The sequence below is a fragment of the Erigeron canadensis genome, chromosome 9, assembly GCF_010389155.1.
Source record: "Erigeron canadensis isolate Cc75 chromosome 9, C_canadensis_v1, whole genome shotgun sequence".
Taxonomy (NCBI): Eukaryota; Viridiplantae; Streptophyta; class Magnoliopsida; order Asterales; family Asteraceae; genus Erigeron; species Erigeron canadensis.
The window spans coordinates 32,210,313-32,230,074 of NC_057769.1; the positions used below are offsets into that span (position 1 = coordinate 32,210,313).

The following is a 19,762-nucleotide window of genomic DNA, read 5'->3' on the forward strand; positions in this document are numbered from 1 at the left end:
CCGATCAAAGATAGAAAACTGATTGGTTCAGAATAAGCCCCAAAAGTTTAAGGGCTCAATTTTTTTAATACAAATGCAGTCGAACAAATCTGATCGGCCAAGTCATTCCAAACTCTTAATGCATTGGTATTTTCTTTGTTTGTTTGGTTGAGTCCCAAAACATAGAACCTTTCAGGAAATAGGTTTTTCCATCTATTTACTACATCCGTCTTAATTTAAATGTCCTATTTTGACTGTCATAATCTTTTTCTTTTAATTTCGACCATAAACATTTTTGTTTTTATCGTACAACACTTGATATAAGTTATATGAATGGATTGGGGTTTTAATATACTTTCCGTTGATGTAAGTTTCATCACTAATATATATTACAAACAAAATTGCTTACGGTCAAAATTAAATGGAAAAAACTTTGAAAGTCATAATAAAACTTTTAAAGTGACACAGGGAGAGTATTTTATTTCGCTCATTTTTATGAATATGAATAAATCCATTTTGTTAACAATATATTTTTCTTCTCCAAACGGTGAGCCATGTGCAAAAGAAAGGAAGAGTAAACCAAACTCACTTAGATGGGTTTGTCATTGGTTCATTTAAAATGGTCTAAGAAGGGTTCCACCTGAAACCCAAAGTCTTGAGTTCAAATTTTGACAATGGAGTTTTTTTTCCCTTAAGGGGTTTAATTAAATGGGTACTTATCAAGAAGTCCCTCTAACACGGACGCGGTTGATACAACATACGTTAAATCTCTCGACATTTACGATAAAAAAAAACAGAAGTAGAATATTATAAGGATTCAAAGAACATGTGGTCTCTCTTCTAAACCCTGATGACCAACCTCTCCATCTTCTTCTCTTTCGTGTTTGTTCCACTTTCTTGTCTTTCGTGTTTGGATGATGAAATGAAACACTTTAATGTTGAACCAATTTATTTATTAGGGTTCCTACATATAACTAGTATTTCTGGTTTGTACTAACGATTATCTCATAATCAAAATAAAGAAACACTAAATTTGTGTGGATCATGTTATTTTATGCTAGAATCTCTACTCTATTGTGAATGGTATATATCATATAACGTAATGAGTAAAATGCAGTGTCTTTCTTTGTTTTCTAACTTATGTTGATATACGACCTACAACAAGACGTCAAGACATCATGTCGGAAAGACGTAAACTCATAGCTAACATGTCGTTTCTAAAAAAAATATATAAACACTATTTTACGATTAACTATTTTTTAGGCTTGAAAAAGGGATAATTGCCATGACAGAATCCATTATTTATTACATTTTAATATTTTATAATCAGTATATTAAGCACCACCCAAGTATTACTGTTTAGCTTATTTAAGCTTACAAAACGGCAATTAAATAATGATTTATCCTCAAAACTTGCTCTAAAATCATCTTAATGAACACATGGCATATAAAAAACATCAAATACCTGATTCAATTATCTGTGTATGAAGATCCAGTGTGTGCTAAACTGATTATAGAAACTAAAACAAATTCTTAATAACGAACATTCTGGTTGTGCAGTAACTCGACAAGAGCAGCAACAACTCCTTTTCCCTCAACATTTACATCAACCTTTGGATCTTCGATCTTCCGTTTCAACAATCTATCTACTTCTCCTCGTAGTTTCTACAAATATCCACCCAAAATCAATAATCAAGGGGTTAAATTTAAGGGTGATTGATTGTAGAGATAATAAAGTCGGCACCTTCATGCCATTTACTTACAAATGGATCACACAAATTAGTCATAAGCACCCGATGATGTATTTTCAATGCATAAAACCTCATAAATTGTAATGATAACTGGAAATTTTATTACTACTTAAAAGAATGAGACAGTTTATATAATCATTTGACACACACACACTAATATATCCAAGTGTTTTTAGTCAACCATTTTTGACCAAACCTTTTTGAATCGTTATCAAATCCACCCATATGGCAATGAAATAAATTACCTTTATCAATCCCAGCACACTCTTGGATGCAGAAAACTGGAGGTACCCATCGAGCATCTCGATACCATCTCCATTTTTGCTTGGAATGAGATTACCACCGAACATTAGAAGAGCATAATCTGATATGTTTGTGGAGTCTCGAACGTATACGCTGCTGGTTTTCACCTTTTCACTATAAACCATGTAAGGAAGAGGGAAAAGATGGACACCGGCATTGACCGATGAAGGATGGATATCGACTTTCCCGACGTCTTTGGTATAAAGGGCTGTTCGTTTTCCTCTTCTTTTGCATTGAACGACATTTGGATACAGACCAGCACATAGTACAGCACATACCATCTCCATGTCATCACTGTATTGGTTATAAGTCTGAAAACACACATAAATTCACCATCTAAGAGATTAAGCTTAAATTATAACAATGGGAGAGATCATTTGATCAACAATAACACAGGATCAAGTTAAAGACCAAAGACATATAGGCAATATCAAGACAAGTAAAACTAAATTTGCATGCATCAAGAGCCATTAAGATTCTTTATGTTCTTCTTGTGTCAGTGTCAAAAAGAATAACATTGTAGGATCCAAGTCTATTGTAAAGATGGCATATATGGCCAGACGGATCAAAACACGTAAGTTGGTTAAACCCAAAACACTATATGGCCAGACGGATCAAAACACGTAAGTTGGTTAAACCCAAAACACTATCTGCCACAACAAATTTTTCTGGACTTTAACCTTTTTATAAGTCAGGCAGAGAGGGTAATTTGTTTCTGTCAGGTTGGTTGGACCTTAAACAATTTTATCCAAAAGCTTTTAACTTTTCAGAGATAAAAATTTTACTGTTTCGGTAATGATGTTTTGAGGGGTGGTTTATGCATCAGAGAAAACACTATCTATAAAGCGTATCATGATTCAACCCATTCATAAGTATATGGGCTGAAACTGTCACCTCTAATAGAAACTTACATTAGCACCCTTGGATTTATCTACAAAGCCAATATCCGACAGTAAATCCAAAAACTGGAGCCTCATGTCCGCTATCATTTTCATGGTTTGCATTGACAAGAAATTTTCCCAACAGAACGATCTTTCACTTCCAGACCTTTTTGCTTCCTTCCACCCTTCAAATGCTTTAAGAAGAGCTATGTGGTCACTGCAAAACCGGATAATATGAAAATTGAACTTCTAGTTCGATATAATTCGTATCTTGGTTAAGAGTTTCTAGAAAAATCCAACCTGCATGAATCACCGGCAAAGGATCTTTTTGCATCATCAGCTTCCTCTTTCCGATTAATTGGAAGGACAAATGGGCTGCGAGATGCAAGAGCAGCAGCAATTGTCAATGCAGGATTAACACATTGGAAAATTGACCCCATAAGAAGCATCTTCCCTATATTTGGCTCCACTGGGAGAGTGCACAAATGACGTCCTGTTCAATGAAATGAATTCTCACTTTATTAAATCATTATCCAACACCATATTCACATCATGGTGACTACTAACTAGACGAGGTCATTTCTATCCAATTACTTATGAAGGACCCGATTCAAGCTATGTTTTTTTCATTAACTGATCAAAATATAAGACTAATAACTAAACAGGAAACATGCCAGATTGGTTAATTAATAGAAATGTAAGTTTTTGGACAGCGAGTGTTTCAGTTTAACCAGGCCGGTTTGTTTCGAACTGTAGAACAATTACCCATCTGGACCCATTATCTAATCCAGTTGACCCACCCAACTTTTAAAACAATAATGGTGACATATGAAAATGACAATTATTCTGTGTCATACCAAGTGGAGTGAGCTCTTCTGTATCATCTAGAGCCCCAATGGTCTTAAGAAGTTCAATGGCATTTTGAACCGAAAGAGCATCAGGGGGCTGGAGTGCCTTAGCCAGGAAAGATCCAATGGCTCCAAGTTGCAGGCTCTTTATCTGCAAGCACAGTTCTTGTAAAGGTGTTCGGAGAATTTCAGGTAGTTGATACTGGAGCATAGCATCATGGACCATTTTCGGATACAGTCTATAACATACTCCAGGCTGTACACGACCAGCACGACCACGTCTCTGTCATTACCAACAAAAAATGACATCAGAAACAGGACTGGATTAAACATTGCCTTAATAGCTCTGATGAGTGAAATACAAAATAAATCAAAACAAGTCAAGAAACTCAAACATGCCAAAAGTGGCCCAGAGTTTATTTCTGGCATAAACCTCCCAATAACATTTTATTACAAAATTAGATTGTTACTGACATAATATAACTTTTTATCCACTTGTTGTACCATGAAGTACTTATGAACATTTCAAAATGTTTAATCACAGTATTTCAGGTCGATAATCAAAACAAACCAACTTTAACGACTGCCAAAAAACCTGACAATTGTGACCTGTTACCAACCCAGCCAATTTGCACCTTTATCATTTGAGGCAAAAAGACACCTGATGTGCTGAAGCTTTTGATATCCATGATGGTAGTAGACAAGCCAGCTTGTTTAAAGCATCATAACTAGTCTCCTTAGCTTTTCCACAGTCAATAACATAAACCACATCATCTATGGTTATACTACTCTCAGCGATATTAGTCGCTAAAACCACTTTCCTGCAGAAAAACCAAAACAGTTTTTGAAGAGCGTACAGTCAATAAGTTACTAATTTACAAACATCCAAACATTTGCTAAAGAGATCTCATTTGCCAGGAAATATAAAAAATTGATCATAGTAGAAATAATGCACCTCATGCCTGGAGGAGGGCGGTCGAATATTTCACGTTGGTTGATAGTAGGCATTGAACCATGAAGAGGAAGGACAAGAAACTTTGTAGGATCACCAAGAAAATTGTTGATTTTCACATTGTCAAGCAGCTTTGAGATTTCATCCCAACCAGTAAGAAACACCAGAATAGCCCCTGGACCTTCATGCCGGCAGATATACTCGATTGTTGCTTCTATCTGCGCAAAGACAAGGAACTCAATCCCACATACATATTTAGCTGATTTTGATAAAATTTAATACAATCTGATTTTAATAAAAATTTAATAAACCGTAAAATTAACTCAAGCTTTTGCTAAAGATCCCAGATATGTCATTTCCAGCCTTGAAAATTATGCTGATTTACTATAGCTATAAACTAACTGTTTCGTGGAATAAGCTTAGAAAAGAAAAAAAACGAAGTGAGTGATACAATCACAAGGTGGCCTGTCACATACAGACATATGTACATAGATACATGCATATGCGTGTGTATTAACGTAATTAGTATAATACATACAAGACCCAAGTCTGTTTCTGAACCAGACCAAGCTTCCAGAGATTGTCTCGTATTTGCGCTGTAGCTCTTGTATACAGAACTGATGTCCGCATCCTACAACACAATTAGGTTCGATAAGCCCAATGACAATACATCATAAACACTAATAAGAAAACAAAAAATATATTCATGTCAAATGTTCATTAATAAATTAAAAATTAAATGCATGCCTCGAATTGCTCAGTGATGGGATCAGTCTTAGACTCTTGTTGTCTCCTACGCCTCTTAGAATATCCTTGATAACTATCGGACTCTGATTTCACTGCATAACGGGTTTTCTCAAGTACATCTTCTAGAAATAGCTCTTGCACAGGAAATGTCAACCCCTGATAATAAAAATATCATGATTTGATTAATATATGAAAGAATGCCAAAGCCAAACATTTTATAGGATGACAAGAAGCAGTACCGGGATGTGAATGGTTGGGGCATTCCCAAAATATTTGGAGAACAAGTCAGCATTAATAGTAGCACTCATCAATATAAGTCGTAAGTCTGGCCGTTTAGGGAGAAGATCACGCAAAATTATTAAAAGAAAATCCTCATTCATTCCTCTTTCATGAATTTCATCAACCAGCAAATGGCTGATTCCTGTTAAGCTCGGGTCTTGAACCTGTGAAACAACACTATATTGATAAAACTGATATCACAGTTATAAACAAAATCTGAATGGAATAACAATTACCAATTTCCTAAGCAGCACTCCTGTTGTACAAAACAATAATCTTGTTAGTTCAGAACGTTTTGACTCCAAACGGATCTGATAACCGACAGTTTCACCAAGATTTTCTCCCCTTTCATTGGATATTCGGGCAGAAACAGATATAGCAGATATACGGCGAGGTTGGGTGCATATGATATTACAGTCAGAACCACGTAAAGAAGATATTTCCTCCTCTAAAATGAACTGAGGAAGCTGAGTAGTTTTGCCACACCCTGTTTCCCCAGAAACCACTAATACCTATATTGTCATTTTAATACAGAAATAAGTTTTATAGTCGAGCAAAAAAAGTAAATCAATAAACATTGCTCAATCATCTAGCTGATAGGAACCTGATTTGCAGCAACGGCTTTTAAAAAGTCGGATTTCATTTTGTGGGCAGGAAGCTTCTCTCTAAATACACACATTGCCTTAACACGTTCAAGTTCCTGAATAGATGTAAATCATCAAATACGGGCATAAGTTTTATAGTTTCTCTACATTGTTTACTATAATATCCTGGGAATACATCATAACAGAGATATGAATGTCAAGCTATTTACTTTTAAAAAGATCAATTTGGGACGTGTTTTATTACAAACGTCAAAGCATAAAATTTAGATAGGGGGGGAGGGGGGACTGATTGACGTTCATCCAAACATCTACAAGTATTTAGATTCTTATTGCAACAATATTGCTTTTTGCCAACTTTTAATTAGAATTGAAGTATTAATAGCTTAGAGCTTTAAAGCCTAATTTGACCCCTTTTGAAATGGCTTGTTTCAAGCTGAAGGCATATTGAGTCGGTACCCAACCCACCCGAACTGCGAGTTTTTCTGTCTCTACAATATGGGGTACCTTCTGCTTTTCCTGTCTTTCTTTGAGTTCAACACTAAGTGCCTTTTTGGCACTATCTCTCTCCAAAACTGATATTCTAGCAGTTTTATCTGATTCTTGAGGTAATTTTTTAACACTCTGAATGGATGTACCCAAAATGTTATCAACTTTCTGAGTCCCTGTTGAACTATCCAACAGATTCTCAACTCGTCTCTCAGTTTCTGTAGACATGTGTATCTACAAAATAGATATGGAACAGACAAGAATGAGAATCTCATAAAGGATTATCGCACCCAATGTATACAATAAATACTAGCTTTTTGCACCTCTTTCTGTGCAGATCCATGGCGCTCATCAAGATCAGCCCGGTAATTCGGTAATGGAACTTTGCTCACCACAAGTGCCTTGCCTTTGTTGTATGCATGACTTTCTTTCCACAAGTAAATGCAAAAACAACATAAGGTAAAAGGTGCATAAGATAAAAGCTGTAAAGTTAAGTTTTACACAGCATCAATTAGTCAAAATTTTCTAGATGATCCATACTTAACTGCATCCAACACTTCACAGTTCACAGAGATATTTAACTGAAATCGACATTCACAGTAGCATTAATAGAGTATATGATTAAGGTGTTTTCTTTTATGAATATAACTAAACCTATATATAATAAAAAACCTGGAAGTGAAAGGCATTTCTCTTAGCTGAAAATCTATCAAAATCGTGCTCTTTTACCACCACCCACCCTATGATATCATGGCAATCAACCACAAAAATAGGCTCCTCAAGCTATAACTTATATTTGGTTCTTTCTATTTCACCTATAGCCCTTAACCATTCACCTACATGCCACATCATTTCACCCACCTCTATCACCTAGCTCTTAAAGATGGTCTTACAGTACACAGTGATACGTTTCAAGATTGAGCAACTAACAATAACTAACTTATATGTGGTATTGTACATGGAGCCCACTAAAGTACTCACCTTTTTTCAACAAGATCAAAGTATTCTGTTTCATTATACTAATATCAGCCAAAACACAAACCATATGACGAAGTACTTTTACATTTTTTTCAAAAAGACATTATTTTAACGTCAACAAATTGACACCTCATCAAACATCGTATATCTTTCCGGTATATGTAATGACATTGTTTTCATCCGAGCCACAGTTGGTGTAAGTAAAACAAGACACATACTTGACAAGCCCATAAAGTTGTTTCAATACTCGGGTCACCCTCATGAATAAAAATGCTAAATACTTGGGTGGCCTTATACATTATCCGAACTAAGTTTTATAAAGAAGTCACATACAAGCATAGAAATAAGATAAAATGCATAGAACTTACAAATAAAGGCCAAGCTGATACGCCATATCTGAAACTGTTTGTTGATCAGCTCTACTAAAGAAATGTTTTATTACCAACTCCACCTCTCCTCCTTTCTTCATTTCCTCCATCTTTCCCCACCAATGATTCTTATCAAATACCTCTACCTATAACAATATAAACACATATCTATAAATATATATACACGCATACATTACAATATATATACTCTATATACATAAAGCACAAGTGCATAAAAAATTGTATTAAAACTTGTCATGTTTTGCCATTGTATGTATCAAAGCATCAAACTTTCAATTCCTATTTATTGTATCTATATGACCTGTAATAAATCGTAAACCGATATCAAGAAACCGGTTTTAATGAAACAACACAACAACTTATCTGGTTGTCATTTCATCAAAAACACTTGTTCAAAGTTCGATACATACAATTATATTTCTGGGTGTTCGATAAACATAACAATAAATTAAAAAGTTCAATACTTTTTCATTCATTATGAATCACCCATAAACTAAAGTCACGTAATTTATATCAAAAAAAAAATGAAAATTAAAGAAATTAACCTCTCCTTGCATTTGTTTAAGGCGTTCAGCACGCCAAACAGGGTCCCACCATCTTTGTTCACCTCGTCCACCGCCACCGCCGCCACGTCGACCCCCGCCGCGACCTCCTCCGCCGCGGCTGCTGCCACCACGACGGCCGCCGCCTTGAGAATTGGGACGGTAAGACATGATGGAAGTTGTGGAGTATTGGAAAGTGGTTGGGAAGTGAGAATGTTTAGTGATGAAACGCGGAGAAAAAGAGCGCAAGTGTAAAGGCAAGAAGTGTGCTCGCATCGCACTTTTATTATCGATGGTGGGTTTGAGAGTTTGAGAGTACACATGATCAAATAATATATTTATTTTGTTATTTTCTTTTAAAAGAAAGAAGAAAAAAAAAATGTAAGTAGCAATTTTGATTATATTTAACACCATTTTAAGTTGCTTTTGATTTCATATAAGGGCAAGTGTAATGTGTTAGTGATGGTATATTTTTTAGATGGATGTTGTATTTTGGTTTTAACGTAATTGTTTCATTTTTATTTTATTTTTTGTTACGAAGTACATTGTCATGTTTTAGGAAAAATTGAGTATAAATCTTAAAGTAGTGATGAGTTTAATATCATACCAGGAATATCGAATAGCGAAAATAACTACTTTTAGTTACAAATCGATGGAAGCGCAACACACCAATATAAGGTATTAACCAATTGTTCTTCGATTAGATTTTAAGTTATTGAAGTAAAAAAGATTAGCTGAGTGACAAACTAAAAGATGAGCTTTATGAGTTCTCATCGATGATATAGTAGTATTGGTAAGGGTGGACTAGTGGAACTCGCTTCATGTAACATTTAAGTTTGACAAGGCTTGTGATTAGAGGCATGAGTTATATTAGATGATATTAGTGTCCTTTGCTTGGTAATTGGTCATGTTGTTAAGTCTTTTGAAGAATTGAGTTCGAGGGTTGTCGTGTTATAAGGAAAATAAGAGTAATCAAAGTGAGGGGTTGAAATCCTCTTTGACTATCAAGTCGATTTAGATCCTTGAATAGGGGTGGAATTTATTTTGCATAGAAGCTACATTTAGCAAGGTATGCATCATAAGACGTATATGGAATTGGATGACATGAATGTCTTTATGTCTTAAAGTTAATGTCTTTTAGATTAAAAATAAATAAATAAAAAATTGTTCAAACAAAATGTATTTACTGTCGTTTATAAAAATGACAGTTTTACTTACTAACGACATCCAAGGGGCGATGTTCATTTGGTTGTTCAATTTAGATTTCCAACAAACAAAAGAAGTGTGACTTTAATAAATCTTGTTTTACTATGTTAATTTTCATCTTCTTGTTGGGTAGTTAATGAGAAAACTAGTAATAAAAAAAATATCTATGAGAGTTGATGGTTAATCATTACTTGAGATGTGATTAACATGATGTTCTGAGATAAGGTTTTCAATTTTCATTAAAGCGACAAAAAGTTATATGTACATTTTGGTAACGTGTTCGTTTAAGAGACAATTATAATCTATTTAGTATCTCTTTTAATTCTCTTCTTTTAACTATATATTAAACGTCATCATCATGTTATTAGCTTAATTAATAGATTGATTTGTTAAGTTAATTAATTATAACTTAACAACATTGTATTTTATGGAATAAAAAGTTGTATTTTTGATATATATGGTTGATGGTTCGATATATATATATATATATATATATATGGGGACAATCAAATAAAAACAGTCTTAAAATAAAAACACGGTGAAAACACTTAAAAACTACATTTTGATGCATTAAAAGTCCATAAAATTAACATAGTGTATAACTAATTATCATTATTTAAGTGTTTAACAACACATTGGTCTATCAAAATCGAGAAAACTATGTATTTTGTTGTGTGCATCCATCTTGGATGCATATTCATCAAAATGATGCATCCAACAAAAAAACGTGATTTTTTCGATTTTGACGGATCAATGTGTTCTTAAACACTTAAATAATGACAATTAGTTATGCACTATGTTAATTTTATGGACTTTTAATGCATCAAAATGATGTTTTTAAGTGTTCTCACCGTTCTTATTTTAAGATTGTTCTTACCGGAGTGTTAGGGGACCCTTATTTTGATAACCCATTTTTTTGTAAGAACAATGAGAATTCCTAATTTTTATATTGGATCACTTTTTTTTTTGTTCATTCACATGTGAAACGTTATAAAAATATATGTTGCAGAAGATATTTTTTTTCAAAACCTTATATATAGTCGTTTGTCACATGTGAACAGAAAATGTGAACAAATTAATTCACAAGTTCACAAAAGGCTATTTTGAAGATTTCTTAAAAAAGTTTCTTCTACAACATACATTTTTATATCATTTCACATGTGAATGAACAAAAAAACATGTGAACAAATATATAATTTAAAAGTTCTCATGGTTCTTACAAAAAAAATGGTTCTCAAAATAGGGACACTATATATGTATATATATATATGAAAAAGTTAAATTAGGGATTCCTTATTTTAGAGACTGTTAGGGACTCCTTCTACCTCCTTCTTCGGCCACCACCACCATCATCTTTGACCACCACCACCATGATCATCTCCGACCACCACCATGATCCTCCGGCGAGACTTATACATGTGTAAGTAACTTACACATGTTTTAAGTACAATTGTTTTTAGGTTGATCACCCATCACCGATCACCCCCTATGACCTATCACCCTCAATGACCTATCACCCCACCAGATTTGGTTTATGAATATCCTTAAGGGTGAAGTCTGCTCCGAATCATAACTTTTATTCAACTTACACGTACTTACACATGTGTAAGTCTCGCCGGAGATGATCAGTGGTGATTAGATCTGATGAAAATGGATGGTCTAGATCGAGTCCCTAACAATCCCTAAAATAAGGAGTACCTAATCTAACTCACCCCTATATATATAAGTAATTTTCCTTTTGTTTTAAAGGTAAAAAACCAGTTGGGTTGGATAACAGATGTCAAGGGTTCGATCGTCATGCCCAGCAAGGCTTTTCTACCTATGGTAAAACATAAAAGTAGTCTTTCTACCTTTGGTTAAGGTAAGACTATCTACATCTTAATCTTTCCCACACACTGTCGAAAACGGTATTAGGAATTACCTTTTCTTTTTGTTTTAATGGTGTTACTAGGATCAAGAAAAGCCCATCAAATGATACAAGTAGATGGGCCATTTGTTCACAATTTCAAATGTAAGCTTAAAATGTTATATTTAAAAGACCATATCTAAAAGAAAATTAAGCCCAAAACCAAACCATCTTGATTATTATTAGAATTTATATACAAAGGTCAAAATGTCGAATACTCGAATGCAATCCAGGATTTACTTTTTAACAAAAAGGACCAACGGAAAAAGAAAAAATCAAATGCATTTAATCACAAAGGGCGAAAATTACCAATTTTGTTAGCTATAATCTATAGGGTTATTATTAATGAAGTCAGTAAAAAAATTACATTTGTGGTTAATAATTATTTTTAAAGACATCTATAATATATTATAAAAAGAATAACCCCATGTTGAAAGTTACATGAGAAAAAATGTCTCAATTAATTCTTTACATTAAAGACTTTTACATCAATTATCTATACCACTCGACGCCGCCTCTACTACGAACAGTCGTCACCCACTAACACCATCGCCGCCACGAATACCGCCGTATAGCGTGGGTACCGTGCTAGTTTTTTATAAACAATTTCCTTGCATCTGTAACGTTATAAAGAAGTTGGTATGACTTTTTGTTTGGAAAATTGCCAAAGCTTAAAGAAAATCCTTAAGTTTTAAGTTTTGGGTTGCCAAATTTTTAAATCTAGAAAACTAAAAATTTGTTGGTGGTCACCTCTTCAACTATATTCGGCTCGCTTTTTTTCTTTTTTTTTTTTAATTTTTTTTTTTTTTATCATCTGGATATTCTCTTTGCCAAAATGATATAATAAATACAGACTATAAACGCTTGATTGCTTGATGGTACGTTATCTGTTTATCAACATAAATCAAGATTTAGTAGGCAAAGACAATCGCGAAGATTTCAATGTCCAAATTAAACTGAAAGTAAAAAAAAATAAATCTAGAATCATAACAAATTCAAATATATAAACGTCTTTTATTCATATGACATCCAAAGCTATAAACTTTTAAATTTTGTGCCCCAATAAAAAAATGGGTCCGGAACGAGGGTCTAGTTAGGACTTAGGACGATGTCTTTAAAAATATGAGATGGAGAGTGGAGATTATGGCTAAAAGCCTAAAATGGAAGTGCTTGATATGTTTTTTGAAATTTGAATTTCGCTGGAAACTTCATGTCGCGATTTAACAGCGGGAGGTTTAGCATATTTTGTCTTAACCGTAGGGGCAGAGCCAGTAGGGGGACTGACGGGTGCTCAACCCCTGCTAACCAGTCCCGTTTAATCCCAGTAGGTACAACCGAACAAACAAATTTTGAAAGTTTTTGTAATCTAGCCTCCCCAATCACCTAGAAAAGGTAAGTTTTACCCCTCAAAATCGAGTAATAACATTAAACAACGGTTTTCTTCTAATTGTTTTCTGGTGCCGTACCAGATTCATAGATAAGCCTTCAGCTAAGAAAAGAAGAAATGCTATAAGTCAAAGTAAACTACGTTCTTTCAGAACCTAACAACCACCTGAATTAGTCACGTTTTATTCTTTTATTATTAACTTGAGGTTATATAAGACCTTTTAGGTTATTCTTTTATTGTTTTATTAGGAGTTGATATTTTGAATCTAACTAATTTAAGGGGATGTCATATAAATTAGGCCACCACAACTTATAAAGTTACAGAAAATATCATACATTTTTAGTCTAATTTATATAACTTATTAGTTTTTTTAAAAGTTTTTGAACGATATATAATGTTTTCAAGGTCATCCTATTTTGACACTAATACTTCAATTAGTGTTACAAATCTGACTTGTTTTGAAAAATTATATAGAAATCAGGTACAAATACAGTTATACAACAGTGACTATCAAAAACATCTCATATTTTAATTTACAGTGAGATGATTTCTTGTTGTCGTACTTTCTAATATAACATAGTGATAGATTGTTTTATGCACAACTAATTTTATGCACGTGAATAATAACCCATAGCAAAACTATAGAGTTATTAATTTGTAGTGTACAAATGAGGTTGAATTATTAGACAAAATTTTTAGATTATTTGCTTAAAACAAAAGAACATAGTCGCGTATAACCTAGAACCACAACCTGACTTTGTTATACGATACGGATATGATATTCGTCACAATTATATTAGGTATTCAACCCCTGCCAATCCAAAATCCTGGCTCCGCCTCTGCTTAACCGATTACACGCTAGAAAACTCCTTGAAGTAAAAATGCTTATTTCAAATACCCGATGGGGAAACCTCCTGCTAATCCGTCAGAAGGCACGACTATTTATAGGGGTAAACCCTGTCCTTCATACTCTAGGTATATCTAAGTCAAGCCCTCATAAAAAAAAAAACTTAATTCATATGTCCTTCTCAATGCTTGAACATTGCAAGGGGATGATATTACAACCACTTAGTTAAAGCTCAAGGAATAATATAAATCTTGAATAATAAATCTTGAACAAACGAGGATTAAGTTCACTTTTTTTAAATCCTCAAACATATAATCGCAAATCATAATCACAAGTACAGAAAGCTAAAAATCTCTCTTTTTTGGAAAAAATAATTTCCCATCCAATTCTCATTTTGTCTCGATGCATCTACTAAAGAAATATGTTATCACAAGTATCTAGCTATTTCTAATTATCCGGTTTCAGAATAAATCAAATATGGTTTAAATTTACCTAACCTTCATATTCAAGCGATTGTTCAGTAATACTATTAATTAACAAAAAAAAATGTCAAATCTTAATTTAATTAGGAAGAGAAAAAAGAAGTTTGTGAGTCAAACTAAGGCCAATAAGGCAATACCTATCATATTTACAAAAAGAAGAAAATTCAAATCATAAACTTAAAAACGTGCATTATATTATATATAGTTTTTAAAGTAGTAGATGATTAAAGGAAAAGAAATATTTTCGCTGCTAATGAAAGGAGCAATATATTATTGGAAAAAGCCCAATCTGGCGGCAAAGCCCTTTTTCATGTGGCCAACCACATCGATCTCTATTGGTTGACTAACAATTCTAATCCAAGACAATCCTCCAAATACGTGGTATTCATTTTTAACTAATTTTCATTAAATTAATATGCACGAAAATTATTCTTGTATTGTGAACTACTCATATTTATTGGACATGGCATCGTTTTTTATACTATTTTCATTAAAATTTACTAAACTTTATGTTAAAATATAAACTTATTCTCAATCTTATGTTTCCAGATTTTTTAGTATATGATTAGTATTGTGCAGGTGTAGTTTCTTGTAAAGAAATCCTGAAGAAATAAAGGACTAAAGTTATTTCAAGAGTGGCTGTAAAGGACTAAAACTGTCACACTGGAATACTTAAAGAAGGACTAAGTTTAGAGTCGGTTTACGAGAGAAGGGCTAAAGCTGTCAAATGAAGAAAGAAGATTTAGTATATATAGAAGCCTTTTTCCTAATAATTGATCAGATCGATCATTACAGCTTTTATATCATATATTTCTCTTCCATATTTTTTCTTACAAAATATCTGTAATAATAATTAGTTAAGAGTAATTTGTTATTGTAATAGTACATTCAACACATAAGTTGAGTGAATCACAATTGATTAGCGTTGGTGGTTATTTTTCAGGTTTGAATCTAATTGAGATTAGATTTGTTTTGTTGATTTGAGAATCAATAGATTTGATATTGTTTTAGTTCATGGTATCAGAGCCAAGTTCAATCAAATCTAAATCTATTTCAATAATAATTTGTGAAGGATATTGTTTTTTTCTTCGATCGCGGCTGATCTAGGGTTTTGTCAGATTTGGGGCTTTTATGTTTAGATCGGTTGTTTCATAATGGCGTATGATCCTTTGATCACCGTTTGATTTACTCTATCTATTTCTTTCGATTGAGAGTTTAATTAGGTTTATTTGACTAAGTGAATCAGATAAACCTAATCTTGTTGTTCCGCTGCAGATTAATTCAAATCCTGCTATTTTTATTGACTAAGTGAATCAATAAATTAGTAGGGTTCCATCTTCATATTCAGTCGATAGCACTGTTTGTCTTCTTCCTTATCTTTTTATTTTTGCGTGTTTAAAAGATTTTTTATTATTTTTCTCATATTCTTATTCTCATTCAAAACAATTGTGTTAAACTTGACCTACCTCCGTAAGAGGCAAGGAATCCTGTCCCTGACACTCTTGGGAGATAAGATCTATTTTTAAAACTATATATATATATATATTTTTATTTTATTTTATTTGTTTTTTGATTCTGTGTTTAAGTGATTAATTGAGATTAATTACTTGTTTGTTTTGTGGTTGTTAATTGAGATTAACTGTATCTGTTAAAATGGATGATGATAATGTGAACAATGGTTATGAATATGAATATGAATCTGATGTAAGTGATAACAATGTTACTTTGATTAGCAAACTTGATCTTGGTAGTCCATTACATTTACATCCTAATGATTCTAGTACTTTGTCAATTGTCTCTATCAAGTTAAAAGGAACTGAGAATTATAAAGTATGGAGTTGTGCTATGTTTCTTGCTCTTGAAGCTAAAAATAAAATTGGGTTTATTGATGGTACATGTAGAAGGTCTAATACTGATGAGGTTTTAGGCAGACAATGGGATATATGTAATGCTGTTGTGATTTCTTGGATCTTAAATTCTATTGCTGAAGAATTGTATCTAGGTCAAATATTTTCTAGAAAAGCATCATTAATCTGGAAAGAGCTAAAAGAAACTTATGATAAAGTAGATGGTTCTGTCACATTTAATCTTCATCATAAAATCAATTCTATGTGTCAGAATGGTATGCCAATTGCTGATTATTATCATAAGTTGAATGCATTGTGGAAACAGTTTGATGCTCTTATTCAATTGCCTAGATGTACTTGTCATGCTACTGTTGAGTTTTCTAAGCATAATCAGCTGTTGAAATTAATGCAATTTTTGATGGGTCTTGATGATGTTTATATGCCTATTAGAAGTAATTTTTTAACCAAGGACCCCTTGCCAGATGTTAAAACTGCTTATTTTTTAATTTCAAGAGAAGAATCACATAGAGGTATTGTGTCTAATGGTACTTTGCAGAAATCTCAGACTTCTGTTTTTGTTTTTAAAACTGCCAATAATTTTAACTCAAGGTTTAGTAATTCTAATAACAGTTTTCAAAGAAACTTAAAGTTTGTAAACAATAATAATTTTCAAAGGAGTCAAGGTCAGTCTTCTGTAATTTGTGAACACTGTGGGTTCAATGGTCATACAAAAGAAAGATGTTTCAAAGTTATAGGGTATCCTAATGACTTTGGAAAAAAGAAAAATTTTAATTCTCAAAATTTTCAAAAGAAAAGCTCAAATAGCAGTTTTACCACCTCTCAAGGAAATGATAATGTTTCTGTGAGTTTTTCTGATGAACAGCTTGCTAAGATTGTAAATCTGATTAAAAAGAACACTCTGCAAGATAGTGGTGCTAATTCTAATATGGCAGGTGTGTTTATGAATTACAGTAAAGTGTTTAATGATAATTTTAGTAAATATTTTTGTGCTAACCATAGTATGATAATTAAGTCTATACTTGAATGGATTGTTGATTCTGGAGCAAATCATCATATAACCTTTTCTGATGCTAATATGACTGATATTGTTGATGTGTCAAGTTTGAAAATCAAAGTAGGTCATCCTAATGGAACTGTTGCTTATATTCAAAAAATTGGAAATCTTAAATTAACCAGTTTCTTGACTTTATATGATGTCTTAGTTGTTCCGGAATATTGTGTAAGCTTATTGTCTGTGCATAAGATAGCCAAGGATAGTAAAATGCTTGTTTTATTTGATGATATTAAGTGTTATGTGATGCATCAGGCTTTGAACGCAAAGATGATTCTAGGGACTGGTAGACAATCTGGAGGTCTTTATTATATTAATAATGATTTGAAAGGTAATCAATGTGTTTATACTAGTAGTGCAACAAAAGTTGATTGGCATTATAGGTTGGGACATCCAGCAGAAATTGTTTTGCATAAATTACATTCTGTTCTCCAGTTTAAAGATGAAAATTTAAAAGTTTGTGATATTTGTCACCAAGCTAAACAGACAAGAGATCCTTTTCCATTGAGTGATCATAAGTCTGTTGAACTTGGTCAACTTGTTCATCTTGATGTATGGGGTCTATACAGAGTTACTAGTAGAGGTGGATTTAGATACTTTCTTACTATGGTTGATGACTATACAAGAGCAGTTTGGGTTTATCTATTAAAGTCTAAAGAAGAAGTTCTTGAAAATCTAATTGTTTTTTATAATCTATTGAAGAATCAGTTTGGAAAAACCATTAAAACTTTGAGAAGTGATAATGGAACTGAATTTATAAATCAGTTATTTACTAAGTTTGTTGAAACAAATGGAATTGTTCACCAAACTACTTGTGTTCATAGTCCTCAACAGAATGGTATTGTAGAAAGAAAACACAGACACTTATTAAATGTTGCAAGAGCTTTAATGTTTCAAGGAGGTTTACCTCTAAATTTGTGGACTGAATGTGTTCTAACTGCTACCTATTTGATTAACAGATTGCCTTCTTCTGTGTTGCTTGGAAAATCTCCTTATGAGTTGATTTATGGTCATTTACCTTCTTTCTCTCACCTTAGATCAATTGGTTGTCTTTGCTTTGCAAAAAATCTTAATATTTCTGACAAATTTTTAAGCAGATCTTCTAAATGTATATTGTTGGGATATTCTAGTTCAAAAAAAGGTTATAAACTTTTATCTTTGGAAAATAATAATATTTTTTACTCAAGAGATGTTAAGTTTTTTGAAAATGTGTTTCCTTTAAAAGAAAAGATTTCAAAAGTTAATTTACAAAAAAAATACTCATTCTGATATTGATCACTTAAATTTTTTTGATCTAGAACCTTATCCCAGTGAACCCTATGATGAAGTGAGAGGAACTGGGAATTCTGATTGTGATGGCAGTACTTCTCATTCTGGTAGTGTACCTAGTAACACTACAAATGAAGATACTTCTTCTTCTAGTAGTGATACTAATGACATTGCTAATGAGATAGATACAGCAACACATGAAGAATATAATATAGATTCTGAGGGTGATAATATACATGAAAATTTAATTCAAGATAATCAAGAAAATTTTCATACCAATGATCAAGGGTTGAGAAGGTCTGTTAGGAATCCTCAGGTTAATAGAAAATATAATGACTATGTTGTGAATAGCAGTGTAAAATATGGTCTTGAATGCTATGTTAGTTATGCTAATCTTAATACTGAAGCTTTTGCTTTTGTGTCTGAATTAAACAAAGCTTTTGAACCTCAAACTTATTTTCAAGCTAGTAAAGATAGTCATTGGGTTGATGCAATGAATAAGGAAATGGAAGCTTTATATGAAAATAGTACTTGGGAAATTGTTGATTTACCTAAGGATAGAGAACCTATTGGTTGTAAATGGGTATATAAAATAAAATATAAAGCTAATGGTGAAATAGAAAGGTTTAAAGCTAGGTTAGTTGCTAAAGGGTATAGTCAAAAGGAAGGAGTTGATTTTGAGGAGACTTTCTCTCCTGTTGTCAAGATTGTGACTGTTAGGTGTCTAATTACCTTGGCTGTTCAAAAAAATTGGTCATTATATCAACTTGATATAAATAATGCTTTTCTTTATGGAGATTTAGAAGAAACTGTTTATATGAAACTTCCTGAAGGATATTTTAATTCAAATGACAAAAGGGTTTGTAAGCTTAATAAGTCTTTGTATGGTTTGAAACAAGCACCAAGACAATGGAATGCAAAACTAACTAGTGCTTTATGTGAAAATGGTTTTGTGCAAAGTAAAAGTGATTATTCAATTTTTACTAAGAATTGTGATAATTTGTTT

General features: G+C 32.7%; 1 protein-coding gene across 2 annotated transcripts; it reads right to left on the reverse strand.

Annotated features, from left to right (window-relative positions):
* Positions 1-1,392: 1,392 nt before the first annotated feature.
* LOC122581898 (DExH-box ATP-dependent RNA helicase DExH1) lies at positions 1,393-9,026 on the reverse strand. Of its 2 annotated transcripts, XM_043754214.1 has the most exons (16): positions 8,744-9,026; positions 8,178-8,323; positions 7,155-7,254; positions 6,850-7,065; positions 6,345-6,440; positions 5,977-6,252; positions 5,701-5,904; positions 5,462-5,617; positions 5,253-5,345; positions 4,718-4,932; positions 4,424-4,583; positions 3,772-4,045; positions 3,215-3,407; positions 2,945-3,131; positions 1,976-2,344; positions 1,393-1,644 (listed from the first exon to the last, which is right to left on the reverse strand). In XM_043754214.1, exons 1-16 carry the CDS (start codon positions 9,014-9,016, stop codon positions 1,513-1,515), a joined length of 3,090 nt encoding a protein of 1,029 aa, XP_043610149.1. In that variant the 5' UTR covers positions 9,017-9,026; the 3' UTR covers positions 1,393-1,512. The 2 variants fall into 2 exon arrangements, with proteins under 2 accessions (XP_043610149.1, XP_043610150.1); XM_043754215.1 differs by lacking the exon at positions 8,744-9,026 and having other exon boundaries at positions 7,155-7,258; positions 8,178-8,230.
* Positions 9,027-19,762: the final 10,736 nt, after the last annotated feature.

Coding starts and splice junctions, on each gene's coding strand:
- LOC122581898 (XM_043754214.1), bottom strand. CDS start 9,016: ATGCGAGCACACTTCTTGCCTTTACACTTGCGCTCTTTTTCTCCGCGT. Junction 7,066..7,154: donor ATGGATCTGCACAGAAAGAG/GTGCAAAAAGCT, acceptor TCTATTTTGTAG/ATACACATGTCTACAGAAAC. Junction 6,253..6,344: donor AAGCCGTTGCTGCAAATCAG/GTTCCTATCAGC, acceptor ATGACAATATAG/GTATTAGTGGTTTCTGGGGA.